Source organism: Columba livia, chromosome 2, assembly GCF_036013475.1.
Source record: "Columba livia isolate bColLiv1 breed racing homer chromosome 2, bColLiv1.pat.W.v2, whole genome shotgun sequence".
NCBI lineage: Eukaryota > Metazoa > Chordata > Aves > Columbiformes > Columbidae > Columba > Columba livia.
Window position 1 is genome coordinate 30844869 of NC_088603.1, and position 15479 is coordinate 30860347.

General features: G+C 34.4%; 1 protein-coding gene across 12 annotated transcripts in view; it reads right to left on the reverse strand.

The window, feature by feature from the left end:
• DGKB (diacylglycerol kinase beta) overlaps window positions 1–15479 on the reverse strand; it is a 398861-nt gene that overhangs the window by 124866 nt on the left and 258516 nt on the right. For all 12 annotated transcript variants that reach the window (XM_065051198.1, XM_065051206.1, XM_065051200.1 and 9 more), the window contains one exon: window positions 14035–14099. In XM_065051198.1, coding sequence (XP_064907270.1) covers window positions 14035–14099 — 65 coding nt within the window. The remainder of the gene's footprint in view (window positions 1–14034; window positions 14100–15479) is intronic.

A 15479-nucleotide genomic window follows, 5' to 3' on the forward strand; every position in this document is an offset into this window, starting at 1 on the left:
TGATGGAATTGGAACACTTAAAGGCACTTCAAATGATCTTAGCCTGCACACTTCCCACCTTGGGCTTAGGCCAGGAAGTTAGTATTAAGAAGCATTTAATACTGCATGAATCCCAAGCAAAGGAAATTGGCTTCAGTGTTTTAAAACCTAAGGTCAGTGGATATTGCACTGATCCAATGTGACAGACGCAAGACCCGATTGTTTAGATGTGAACCACTCATTTCACGTTCATTGTTATTTTTCTATTGCCTTTATTTGAGTCCAGAATAACCAAAAACCCCAGTCTATGTGTGCTCTACCTCAACAGTAACTGCATTTAGTTTTGCTTAAAATAGAGAACTAATCACTGTCAATATATATTTTTTTCTCTGACAGTGCTTCAAGTTTGCAGTGGAATTAGAAAATGATTGTTAATTCACACATACAAGATAATTTTATGTGACTTAAGAAAGATTAAATGAAACAATCAGGAGTGACAGTGGAAGAAATTAAATCAGGATATGAATGAGCGCTGTTTTATACTGTAGGTGTTCCTGCAAAACCTAATGCTAATACTTAAACTCATCAGTTAATCACTTCCCATATTCTTTTTCAAATATTAACCTTTTAAAAAGTTGAATTAGCTTAAGAATAACTTGATATATTATTAGGATTCATTTAAAAAGTCCATGCCAAAAAAGAATGGTTCTCTTTTAAACAGTTTTTAATTATTATGAGGCTTATATGAAGAGGAAAATATATTTTAACAAGCATCCACACAAGTGGTCTGATTATGTTATTCTAATCTGCAAACCTAATTATCACCTTCTTATGGAGTACAAGGAACAGCTTTAGAAGAAAATTAATGTATCCTATCAGTGGGACAGTTTGTCACTTTATTAAATAATCATCTTCTTTGCAAATAAAATTGTTAGAAGCTTCATTGTATTAAGGAAAAAATAAAACCCCTCACACCATTACATATTAAAATTAACTTCCCACCGTTTCTTTAATGGTCTATTAAGCCTTCACTGTGGTGGATTATGAAGTATAAATGAGGATATCAACTGTTTCTAAAACTGTAAGAAACAAATATGTTCTATGTGCATTTTTTATTACTGTGAGTTATAATTTAGCAAATATTTAAACTATTTTCACTAGTTTCCAATGTTTGTCCTAAATACAAAGTAGATAATGTTTTGGTTTGGTTTTTTTTTGTGATTTAGATCAAAAAGACAAACTGTGGGAACAAAACTGACATCTCTGTCTATCTCTTTTTCTGCAAAATAAAAAAATTCATGTTCTATATTTCAACCTAGAAGACAAAAAAATCCTAAACAATCTGAAGAACTGCAAAGGATGCCCTGTTGTTGCCTTTTTTCCCCTCTCAGGATACATATTATGACTTCCATGCAGAGCTAACCAGGATTATTTTTAGCTATCTTTGATTAGGCTTTATTATTCAGTGAAACCAAAAACTACATAAAATGAAGCCAATTTTATTGGAATTTTCATCTAGAAAGTGCTAGTTAACAGATGGGATATCGGCTTAAAGCTACATGTGAAAACATACTTAGCTACCCCTTACTGACTGTCTCTGATGAGTCAATGTACATCACCTGGGATTTAGGCAACACAGTTGTGTGTATATTTGCACTAAAGGCTTGAACATAACCTCCAACATCTCAGGCAAGTGCCTTTATTTTTGCAGTTCTAGCCATGATTTTCAATGTTACCTGCTGGAATTTTCGCCCTGGCAGCAGGACAGCAGAACAAATACGCCCTTGGATGAACCTATACTATATGCACCAGTTCCAAGCTGTCCAGGTGCTCTGCTTTGTACAAATAAACGTTCACCACTGCAGATGTAAAACAAACACACAAACAATCAAACCAAACCTGCTCTCATTGGCTAACTTCATATCAAGGCAACTTATATTTAAGCAGCACAGAGGGAGAAGGTGGGTCTTTGTCTGGATGTGGAAGCTGGGACACTCTTGTTTCCAACAAACACCACAGCTCTGAGGATAACAGTAACCATGGGAGATGCAAAGCTCCCTTTCTGTCCCTGAGGCTTCAGCAGGTTCTGATTTTTTTAAATCTACATTAGCTTTCTTTTAAATAGGAAAAATACTTTCACATCAGGGAAACTACTTCCTGCCCAGCAATATCTTCTGAAGGAGGCTTACTAGCTATGTATTTTTTCCTCCTTCCAGGATACTTTGCTCTCATAGGTAATCCAGAATTTCACAAGGTAAAGAACTCAGGTCTTTGTTCTTTCCAAGTGTTACATAATTCTTTTATCCTATCAGACAGTATAAAAGTCATAAAATTATAAAGCTTTGAGTTGTCATAAAAGTTTGGACAATCTATCCACAGAGAAAATTTAAAAAATCCTACATGTCTATTTGTCTTGTCATCAGAAAGATGGATCAAACTGGTCATGAGAGTCAATAATTATTTCATTCATAAAACTGTCATTCTGGTTATCAGTAACATTTATATTCTTTGTGAAGAAAAGCCTCAGCTATAAAGATACTGATTTTCCTTAAGTATTACCTGATACAGCTAAATGTTCACCTCCTGTGACCTGTGGGTAAGGTAAGGACATAAAAAATATCCAATATTCTGTGATATTATACATGGGATATTACCAGTAGTCTGTAAAATAAGATAATCAGTCTGAAATATTGAAGGTTACTTAATTTTAATATGCAAGACTTGAGTTAAAGTAATAAACCATAAACTCTACCTCTGCATTTTTTAACTTACAAATTTGAAGATCAAAAGTATGCTTTGTAATAAAAAGTGAACAGACTTTAGTGAGGAAGGAACACTTCTCGAAACCTTATTGTCACTTTCTCATTCTTCACAGGATGCATTAGGCTTTCATTACTCTATGCTTTAAAAAAGATTGCATCTCTAGAAGGGCACAGAAACTGATTGCGTCCTCTTCCAGGCAACAGTTTTTAGAGTGCTACCAGTGCAGGGCACTGAATCGGCACACTTAATGGTATGATTACTTAACTTTACATTGTCAAACAAAGAGTATTCTAGTAGAAGTGTATCCAACATGCAGCTGTACACCATCTTATAAGTTCATAGAGAAGAAAGTGTTAAGAAAAAGACAGACATTATATACTAAAGACTTCAGGGAAGAAAAAAAAAAAATCAAAACAGACCAAACAAAGCAACACTTAAGACTTGAAGTAAGAGACATGGCTGAAAAGCACATCCCTCTTGCTCTGTCAGCTTCTACGTTTCCTTTTTTATTAAAACACTAAACCATGAGCATTAAGCAGCTCTTAATTTAGCTTTATAATAAAAATTGAAATCCTTCTTAACCAGGAGTATAGTTTTGTTGAAATCTATATCCTTGATTATCTTATAAGGTGAAGGAACAAGGTAAAGTCAAGAAAGACAAGGAAAAAAGGACTCAAAAGCAGAAAGAGAAACAACAGAAGTTGTAAGAGGAAGGAAAAGCAGGAAAAAGATTAATGTGTCTTTTAGCAAGAACAGACTTATCTGCTAAAATTTCATCTCCAAGCCTTCCTTCACTAGAGACAGCTCAACATATACGGTAAGATACAGAAGCTGGTATAACATGGGAGACTAGTGGCTACCAGCTTGTGCTCCAGTGTCCTCAAGCACTGCACATTTCATCCTCCACTTCAGCGGTGTCTCCAGTGTGAGGCAGCACGCTGCCAGGACTGCAGAGCTAGTGCTGAGATGGCTCTGGAAACACAAACGAGACAGCCACAGGGTATTGCTTTGTGCTTGAGGTAGTCTAAACTTACTCTAAACCACAGAAGAACACGTGCTGGTGTGCTCCACAAAGGCCCTGGGGTACCATCCACCTTAGAAGCAGACCTGCAGCTTGTTATGCAGGAGGTCAGCTGTGACTGTCCATGCATGATTTTGAGAAACTGGCAGAGTCAGAGAAGGTTCAGAGTAGCCCAGACAGGCATCTTCTTTCTGTAACTCTAGGCAATTCTCTCTTTGGCAGTGTTTACTGTGTCTGACTAACATCTCTCCAACAGGGACTGTTCTCCATCATGCCCATATACCCTTATACCACAATTCTAGTGTCTTCAGGCATTGTAGGTGATGTCAAATGAGCTTTAGCAGACAGAAGGAAGACTACTGTGTGCACTTATTGCAAATACTTTAGGTTAATTAGCTTTTTTATCCTCTCTTTAACAAAAACAGTTGAGAGTCTCTCATTCTGGCATGTAGATACTAGCATGCTACACATAAACCATCAACTTTGTAGAAAGTGTATCCAGTTTCCATGCTATTTGTTTATGTGAATACAGCAGTGGATAAATATTGTCAGTAACTTAGTCTTTTACCAGACCTTAAACAACACAAAAATGCCTTTTCACATGGTTAGTGCCCTGGGAACCTGGTGACAGAGTCAAATTCCCACCTGCTAACTTGTTTGCTGTGTTTCTGCCAGAGTTGCGAACTATGGCATTTGTAGCTGCATTATAGTCCAGCTGCTATTTTGTTGTTTAATGATTAAAACACTTTCCAAGCAAGTAAGCAAGCGAGTGCAACTGATTGTTCCTTGTCAGAAGGGGGGAACTGAATCCCAGTCTCCCTCTTCCTGGCTGAGCACCCCCACTATAAAGCCCATATAAAAACAGTCCCCTGGCTGCAGTACCATGGCTGCTGTGCAGCTTTGCTACTGCAACGTTTTTTAAGCACAAGCCTTACTAAGTTAAGTCAATCCACTCAGGTTTAACTTTTAAAAGTCTACAACAATTTCACAATTAAATTCATCTATCCAGATCACTTTCACAGAACATCTACTCTGCAATTCTCTAGGAGATCCAAGTAGCTAAACATATTGAAATTTGATTCAGAGTGAGCCATTAGCTGCCTCATACCAGCAAGAACAACATATTTCTTTAACACACTTTTTTCGTTCTTTGAACATCAACAAAATCTTGATAAAGAACTAGATTAATAGCTTAAAACAGCCTTCAAGGTTTTACTATCAAAATCCAAATGACTGAAGAATCTTCTGCTACTTCTGCTGCTATTGTAGTTATTAATATATCACACAAGTAAAAGAAAAAATCCAAGAAGTATTTTAGCTCATAAAAAAATCAATGCTGGCCTTGTTTTTACTATATTGTCAGCACAAATATTCTAACCACAGAGAAAGTTCTTCAGTTAGCTATTATACTCCCAAATCACAAGTTACTGTTCCAAAGAGCATTCAATGCCTTCAGACATCTTCATAATTGGCTCAGAAATAGCATGCTGCAAGAAAGGTTAACAGACCTTGCTGTTCCTCATATGGACAAATCTTTATTAAAAAAGCATAACTGAAAGGTTCTTGAGAACCAGGAAACCGTATTACTTGTAGCTGTTCCCTAAGTTTAAATTGAACAAAAAAGAAAAGAAGCAAATCTAACAGACGGCCTCTTCCTCTGACTACTAAATCAAAATCCTAGGCAGCTTTTACCATATCTACCTACATCATGTGGATTCAAATGATACCCTTGTCCTGAATTTTAGGTACATTGGGAAAACAATTTAATGTAAATTCAATATGATATTAAAATTCCATATTAATTTTTTAACCAAAGGAACAATATTAATTGTTGGCATATCTAAGCACACTTTCAGGGATTGAAACTGGATATAATTTGAAAACTTTCCAAGCCTAATAAATTCCAAGTAATTACTTGCTAACAGTTGTTATGTCCAATGATTTTCTGCTTTTATATTGTGAACTATTTTATGCTATGACATATCAACATACCACAAGCATACGACTCATCCTCGCAACCAGTAATCGGTAAATGAATTCAGAATTCTGTAATTACTGTTCATTAAAACTCTGAGAAACAATACCAAATTTATATTGTTCCCCATGTTTCTTTGCCTTGTATCCTGTCTTTACAGTTTATCCAGAGAGTCTTCCTGAGCCTTTTGAGCTGGAAGAGGGGGGTGTTCTGATTCTTCAGCCAACAATCTGTCACATTCCTTGTTGATCTGAACCCTTTTACCCAAACCAGAGCTGAAAATTACAGATTACTCAACGGAGACAGGTAATATACATACAATGTGTATTTTCTGAAGTGCAGAGTCGAGTCCTAAATAAGCATGAACAATTTTGTTGAACCAGGTTAGCAAAATTTTTTAAATTTCCACAATTTCTCTGTCTGACAAAGGAAAAAGTTGAAAGGGGGATACAAGTGCCCTGAGCACTGGTGAGACAGCAAATGGATGTCCACTAATCTCCTGCTTCAGAAGTGGATGCAGATCAATAGTGACCAATCATTCAGCAGTACAGTTACAAGAGAATCCAGAGATGTACACTTGGAGTGCTATGGTAGTACATGCAAATATCCAAATATAAGCAGGTCTGTCTTAGGCAAGAACATAAGAATTATATGATTTAGTCTCAAAAATGTAAATCACCAAAGAAGTATTCCCAAAACACATCAGATCTCCAGTTAGGCAAAGTATGAAGTGCAATGAGGGAAAGACAGGCAATATAATTTTAAACTACTGTTATCTTTTAGCTAAACTTGGTTTCAATAGTAGTAGTACTGTCACATATCAGAGTAAGGAACAGCCATTCCATTTAAATCACCAAGTCGGTCAATATATTTCCCTTGTGGTGTTTTTTGTTTTTGTACTTTTTTGCAATAATGTATTTAAAAGTGTGTAGCCATTTCACACACATACAAGATATTGAGAAAAGAATCCATATTTTGAGCTAATGTATATAATATAAAATTATAAAGAAAATATAATTAAAAATAAAAATAAAAATAGAAAATATAATTTGTGTATATCAATACTAAAGAGATTCAACACTTTACTTGAGGAATATCCACAAGCTTGATCTTATTTTCTAAGATACACAAACTTACGATACACTATAAGCTTGGAAATGCTTCTAGCTTTGCACATTTCTTAGAAAGGGCTACGTAAAATGTCGCAATAAAAATAAGAGACTTGAAATCAGATCAGAAAGCAGTATGATTATTTACATGAAAATACATAGACATAAGTCAGGCAAACAACATTCAAAAAATAATAAAGAGAAAAATGGAAAATATTTTCTGAAGTGATGGAGATGGTGACACAGGCTCTTTATTAGATATTTTGAGTACTTAAAATCACTTCAGTTATATAATTAGCAAAGGTAAGAACTACAGGTTATTTAATCAGGGGCTGGCATATTGGTTGAAAGGATTACTTTTCAGGTAATCTATTAAAAAATGAATTTTGAACAGTAGTACTAAAACAGGGTTAGGAGGAATGGCTGTTTTTTCTTTTCCAATTACCTAAGTCTCTGTAATATGACACAAACTTATTTGTAATTTCAGAGTGTAGAGTTGGAAGCCTGGGGTATATTAGTTGTAAGACTCTTGATCTGAAGCAAATCCAGGACCCAATTTCTCATGACTTAAGGTCCAAGACAAGTAAAAGCAGATGCTGTATATCATGTAATTCTGTGCTATACTAAAGGAGTATCTGGGCTCTCCTCATTATCTATGGGTACTGTAGTACACATCTGGATAACAACATCCTCTAAAAATAGGGGCTTAATTACAGGAATTAAAGGATTAAAAAAAAGTCCCATAAAGCACCCACAGTTCAGAGTAAAGGTTTTCACGTTGTGATTAAATTTTAATTTCTTTGTACTAAAGAATAATGTGTTTATGTTTATTAAATAGGAAGTGTAAAATTTATTCCTTAACAATTCATTTCATTGCTTTTAATGGCTTGGATATTGTCAATAATATTATACACAAGTGCGCTGTGGCCACTTAGCAACCTTGACTGGATTTTGAAAGAAGGTTTTGTTGGTTTTGCGATATATATTAGAAATGGCTGCTGCTTAACTGTTTATTAAGCCAAGCATCTGTTGTAAACGTGAAGTATAGCCGCATCAAACTTATGTGAAGACTTGCCATTTACTTCAGTGATTTAAAGATTAATTAATCCAAAATGAAGTTTCAAAATCAGCTGCAAATTTACATTGTTAGTGTTCACTAATTCTAACTACAAAAAAAAAGCTGTTGTACCTTGCAAAAGCAAGCAACATTTCATTAAAAAATGGTATCACAATGCATTCTATTTAATGTGCGCACATGAAAATCAGAGATAATGATCTTATTCATTTGTATATAAGTACCTGCCCATACTCCATCAATAAGCAATAAATAGCAAGCTGCAGTTTACTAGTTTTGTTACAGTGTTTCTCATATGTGAATTTACTACAAATGAAAGTAGTCAGAAACCCTTTTCTATCATTGTGTTACTAATTGTTTTTTTCAAATTGTTTGACTAAACAGTGGAAGAGACCAAGATTTAACTCATACATAGTTAAGTTTGCCCTCAAAGTATTGCCAAAAAAGGCAGTAGTTTTAATTAATTAATGTGTAGAACATCCAATGAGCACTTAAATCCATACAAAAGATTCAATGACCTACTCTGAGTAACAAAACATCACTGTCTATAAATTCCTTTACCAGCCTGTCATCAGTTGAAGAAAATTTGGCCTATAGCATATGGATAGACCTGCTGTGAATCAAAGGTTTGTTACTTGTAGAAAGCACACTGGGCCAATCATCTATATGATTGTGCACCGTGTTAAACAATCCTTTCTCCTAGACAATGCAATGATTTTCACCCTTTAACATGGCTATATATTTTACTTGACAATTTCTTAAGCAACTCTATCTTTAACAACTGGCTATCATTACATCTCTTTAAAACACTTAACTTTCCTTAAAGAAAATAATATTCACATATCTTGTCAATATTAATAGTACATATTTCATTTATTTGTTTGTTTTCAAAAGTGCAGAAGGGCAGATGTTTTACAAAACCACCTTCCAATGGTAGTGCCCAATAAACAGACAGCCCTTATTATTACAACACTACAAAAACTGACGCTATTTCAGCTCTGCGGTAGTGAATTTGATAGCTGAGGAACCTGAAAATATAAACATGTATTCAGTGCTCTGCTGAGAGTTTGATACAATGTAAAGTTTTCAGAGATGTATTTTGAAATCACAGGGGATGCTCAGGACTTAGTGACATCTACTTAAAATGTAAATTATACAGCACACTGCCTCTGGTCCTCATGAGTCTGAACATAAGGTTCCCCAAGCACAGCAGCCTCCCATATTGCCACTCCAGAGTAATGTTTAAGAGAGTAAGAAGTCTCTCAATCAGAGAGCCTTAGCCCATTAACACTTTCTAGAGAAATGATAAAAATATAAAATCTCGAATCAGAGAGAGGTGCAGATATTGCAGACAGAGACTGCTGTCATTTTGCTCTGCAACAGACATAGATAGGCTGATTCAGCATTATATACTCCAACTATCTTATTTTGTCCTGGCTCAGTAAACTCTCGTACACATTATACTTTAGGCATTTTTTCTAAAGATGAGTTATTACATGTTTCAAGTCTGACAAAAGCACATGCTGATTTTTTTTTTTTTTTTCTTTCTGTCTATACCCATTATAACCAAGAGTTGGGCAGAGAAGGCTGTCTAACTACAAGCCATCTCTTGCTCGTGTGGAAATACTGCATGCTCTATCATAAACATTTTCACTTTGCATTAGTTCTTCTGACAACTACAGTTGCAGGAATACTGTCTGAGTTCTGAGGTATCATGCCCTGGAGTCTTATCCTTTCATGAAAAGAAACCTGTGGGTTCAACGGGACAGGTAACAGATCTCTGCAATCTGGTCTCTCTGTGGGGCCAGTATCTTTTTCTTTTTTTTTTTTTTTTAATTGTTTTCAGCTCAGTCACAACCAGGAAGAAAGAAGAGGTTGAAGAAAAGAAACCGAAAATTCTGCAATTCAAGTTTGGAATTTTGTGCTGATGTTTGTTACATTCCCTGCAAATATGCTGTTGTGATTCAACCCAAGAGACTCCATTACTTAAACTGAATTTGATAAAGATTGATTAGTCTGTCATTTCTCCCACCTTTTCTTTCTGAGGCCTTTCCAGATTAAACAAGTGTCACATAGCATGGCGATCAAAATGAAAGCGTAACCTCCTTCCCTCATATTCATTAAAAGAATACTTATTCTCCTGGAGACTACTTGCATGAAGTATATCAGTACTTTCTGTTACTTACATATTTCCTTGGAGATTAAGTGCAAGTTGAGAGGGAATCTCAAAAGTACTTGGTCAAGAACATGATACAAATAGAGGTATTATGAATAGGAACTTTTTCTGCTTTAAAATTTCTTCTTCATAAAAGATGAAAATAGATTGATGATTGAAAAACTCAAAGATGATGTACTAAGAGTGTGAATGCAATCCATAAGTCCTACTTTAGTTTATTCAGACTAAGATATGTATTTTATACTACAGGGTGTCAGAGAGTCAAATTAGCATGCCTAATTTAACTGTATATTATTTTAGAATAGTTAATATCAACTTGAATTATTTTTTTGTTGAATGTATTCTTAATTTCACTGTGTATATTCCAGTCACATAACTCTACATCTGTTATTCCCAGCATCAAGTCTATGATGTTTACACAGATCTCCCTGCAGGCCATTTTGGCCTAACGGAATTGTTATTTCAACAGTATGCCCTAGTTCAATGATACTGTTACTTGAAATTCTGTCTTTTGCAAGTTTTCTCCCCTCTGGGGTTAACGAGCCCTTCCACACTGAAATCAGAAAATCTGATCCTACTCTTAAGCTGGAGATGCTAAGAAGTGAACTCTGCATTCTCAACACAGGGTTCTCAGCATGTCAGATCTGTAGAGTGGGTAATGTGACAGCTGAAATTCTGGGTTTTATGAACACATTTAGATCTTAATGCAAAGTAAGTACTGTTTTCTGATAATGTGTGCTAGTGATCATAAGATATGATTACTTAAAATGGTATATTAGGATTCATTCTTTTGACAGAGGTGGCAATGCTACTGTCTTCTCACTTCCATTCTTTTCTATTTGACCGTCATCAGAAGAAAAATTCTTCTCCTGCAGATCCATTTTTAGGAACAAGTAATGAATATTTTTTCAAACACTGTTAGACATTTACGCTGAATCTTATTTGGAAAACAATATGGAGTCATTTCATATTGCAGCTTACAAGTATAACATTTTCAAGTGATTAAGGCAAGTACTAAGCATTTTTCAGTGAAGTTTAAGCTTCTGTCCACAGAAGACCCTTTTAACAAAGGGACTTGATTTCAGTTTCACAAGAAATTAAAACAAACAGGTGCTCCACTGGAAAGAAATGTCACAAGGTAGCTCCTAAGTCATGTGGTGATTTAAGAAAGAATAGATAATGTGGATTTTAATTCACGAGTATTTACACATACTTAATCTTAGATTTTCCAAAGACCTAAATGTTGAAGTGTCTCTAGGCACTTTAGAAATGCGCACCTTAATGTATTTCTTTCTATTTGTAATAAGTCATTAATACTAAGTCTTTGTGTCCAAAGTATATGAAGACTGCACAGTTTCAAAATGTGCCAGAGTTCCTAAAAATTAAGTCACCAGCTTCCAGAGGATTCTACAATATTGGGTAGTAGTCATTAAGAAGTCCTTCTAAGCCTTGTAGTATGTTCTCATCTTCATTTTGAGAAGGTAAACAAGTACAGCAAGATCCTGCTTCCACAGATAAGCATGTGTCAGGAATTCCCCTGTTGGTATGTTCTATTTACAAAAAAAACCTGAGATCAACACGTCAAGGAATATCCTTAGGAATTTGAGGATCATTACCAGGATTTAAAGCAAAAGATTCTCCAGCCCCAAACTTAACCTAACTTAGTTCACTGAAACAAATACAACACCCTTGGGTTTCAGAACATCTCTCCATACAGTATAAACTCAAAAGTTTCCTTGCTGAAGAGAAACTTTTACATATTTGTTTTCAGGGTAGAGCCTCAGTGCAAGGATCTGCTTTACAAAACTGAATTATAGAAGTGGGAGCTCAAAACCTTGGAAAATCAGGTAAGAGAAAACTAACATAAACTCACAAAATAATTATTTTTTTAAAATCACTAGAGATATTCATGTGACAATTTAGGATTTTTTAGGATCAGGTTTTCAAATGTGTAAGTACTGCTAACTATGGAGCCCACTATGCATCTGACTTAAGTTGGACTTGCTGATCCTAAATCATTTAGATATTGCACAGAAAATTCCCATTCTGATGAACTAAGTCTTGTGATTTAGCAGACACCTAAAAAAGGGTTTTATTTTCACACACTGCAGGAAAATGCTGCTGAAACATATTATGGAGTGTTGCCACATGCAAATAACTGTTAATGGAACAAACTATTTGTGAACTAACATAATTTGGAAAATTCTATTCAACAGAAATAGAAATCCACATTTTTTTTCTCATTACACCTAAAGAAACATTTTAAAACATCAGCCTCTATTGTAATACTCTGCTTAAGTCTTTACATTCTTTTTTACAAATGCATAGTCTTTCAATACCCAGAGACTCAAGTACTTTCAATATCAGAGCACCAAAGCACGTAGGGACTGGAACTATATATTTTTGTAATTAATTTCCTTAAGATAATGTTAGAAACATCAGGTTCCTTAAAATATAGATGACTTTCAAGGTGAGTCTGCTATCAGATGTTATTAATGGCATATGATTTATTGTGACATGAAATCTGATCTGAAACTAAAGTTATTAGCTGAGCTTTTTATAAATTATAATTGCCAACTGCTGAAAATATGCAAAAAGACCACTGATAAACTAGCTTCATCTTCAGGGCCTAGAATATCTGCATTTGCTAAATGTCCAATATCTCTAGTCCTGCTGAATGAGTATAATACATTAGGATGAGCATATCAGGCTTAAGTTCAAATCTTTTCATAGTATAATTATTTCAGAATGAGAAGCACTGGAGATAGGAACAGGAGGTCAGACAAAATAAATGTTTACTGTGGAACTTAAAAAGAAATACAGTTGGGTTCATAATATGTCATTGCACAGATGCTAAACAGATTGAGTATTGAAGAAAAAAGCACCCATCTCTGACTGTTAAATGTAAAATTCATACTTTCAACATGAAAACAGTAATAAGTTAGGTAACATTCAAACATATTCAAACATCATTCTGTACAGCTCTAAGATGACAGCACAAACAGCATATTTTATCATCCTAAGGTTTACGAAGGTTTACATCTACACAAGACTTCACAGGTTGCTCCCATGGAAAACTCAAGAAAGTGTATGGACAGGGTCACTATGACAAAACATTTGTGTTAACAATTATTTCTAGATATTCCTTGTTTATTCCCAGTAACTTCGTATCTTACTTTCCTCTCCCCATGTGCCTTTAAATGTTCATTAAAGTTTCTGAAATGTCGCTTTTCCCCATCACAACTTGTAATGCTAAATTACCAAAATAAGAAGAGACAAACATAAGCATTGCATTATGAATATTATCTACTCAACAAACCAGATATTGAAAGAAAGTGAATTTACAGTGCATCTTGTAATACATTTTTAATCTCCAGAAAAGCTCCAAGATAATACTGCAAATTCAAAAAGCAACACAAGGAACGGATGCAAAGTCTCATTCCTGAATTTTTTACATGTTCAAAGTTGTTTAATGATAAAAGCATTTATGTGTAAAATGGCATTCACTTGCCCTTACTAAGAGTATATATGGAAGAGCCCCCTGTCAATGTACCAGTGTGCGTGTGGGAATGAAACATAAGGATCACCATCTGCAGCTGTCTAATAAGTGTTCTTCAGTGCCTAATGGCAAAGTGTCAATTCAGGGATCCTCACATACCACAATGCATCATCTTGTCCATGCTAGTCTTATAAGTCAAACATTTCGCATGTGAGAACAGTTTATTTATAATGCTATTCATTTTAGCTGGAATACCAGATATAAAACAGTTACACTACAAGGAGTCTGGGAGCATATACTTAATATAAAATGCAACAATTTCCTCTCTTTTATAAGAATCAGTATTTTAAAGGATATGTAAAATTTAACCCCTCACAGAACATACCTTAATTGCATCGAAAGAATCCTTTCATATGCAAATATTTTTAGATTCTTACCTACTGTTGAACTTCTCTGGATGTTTTTCTCTCATGATATGGAATCTGTGGGCAATGGAAGCATCCTAACAGGAAAAAGAAAAACACAAATCTATCATGACAAGAAAATTGCAAAACAGAAGACCAAAATTGTAAACAAGGCGTATCATTGATAAGGTGCTTTGTGAACTGTCATTTTCAACAAGAACAATAGTCATCACTTAGAAAGCTTACAGGTACACTGTTCCAAGCATGGGATATATCTGAACTTAATAATTTATTACACTTGTTACAGTCACCATTATTCCTTTTTACAAATCAGACATGATAGTTATGTTTACTGAAAGTGTCTTCAATTTCTGTTCAGCAAATATCCAGATCCAGTGAAGGTTTACAATAAGACCATCCATATGGTTCTTTTTTGTTGGAATATGAAATAAAGCGAAATCTCTTCCTTTAGTAAAGCTGAGTGACAGAGTCAGTTGTGTTATATACCTTAATACTTGCATATGGCCATTCAATAGCTTTCTCTAAAATCTGGTAGAAAATGGAAATCAATGCCAGGAGATGCCCCATTTGCATTTGTCAGGGTGTGAAAATGTGGAGGAAAAAATGGATTTTTAACACAAAAAAGATACTTATTAATTGAATGAAATATATTTTACCAAAATATTTTAAAATGTAGCAAACTATGCTAATAACACATTTAAATAACACGTATGTGAAAGGAAACAGTTGTATGAAACACTTATATGTGTATAACATTTCAAAAATAATGAAACCATTGTGATGGTGGGAGTTGCTGAAAATAGAATATTTGGAACTGAGCTGCTAGAATCAGTTTTTACAGCACATTTGTATCTCCTTTGCAGGTATGAAAACAATGTTTTCCTCATTCCAAACCACGTAATATTTATTTCACACACTAATAATTAAAAATTTACAAACTGGGAATTAGGAAAGTAATTTTTTTTTTAATCTTTTAATGTATGCATTAAATGAGATGTGAAAGTATGAAATCTACCAGCTCTTCAGTCTTGCAGAAGATAGTAAAGACAGAGAAATCCATTTGGATAATATTTTATAGTTATGTCTTAAAATGCTGCATATATAAAAAGATACATATAAGAATATTAGTTCAGTTAGCTGGAAACTGAAATGAATTCCAGTTTCCATTTAAATAGAGATTGACAAAACTTAAAAAACCCCCAAAAAACTATCACTGTGATCAACTATCATGTATAAGAAAAAAAACATTATTTACCAACCTAAAAGATTATGGAAATATAAAAAGTAAGAATTTTCAGAAGTATCACATTCAGTATAAAGTCTATATCTAGCAACGTTTTAACTGATTTTCAAAAAATGAGATTAACATTTGGGGAAAAACCTAGGTAAAATACTTAAATTTTACCTTCTTGTTGATTCCAAACATTAAAATACTTTGTTTAAAATAGTTTTTATTT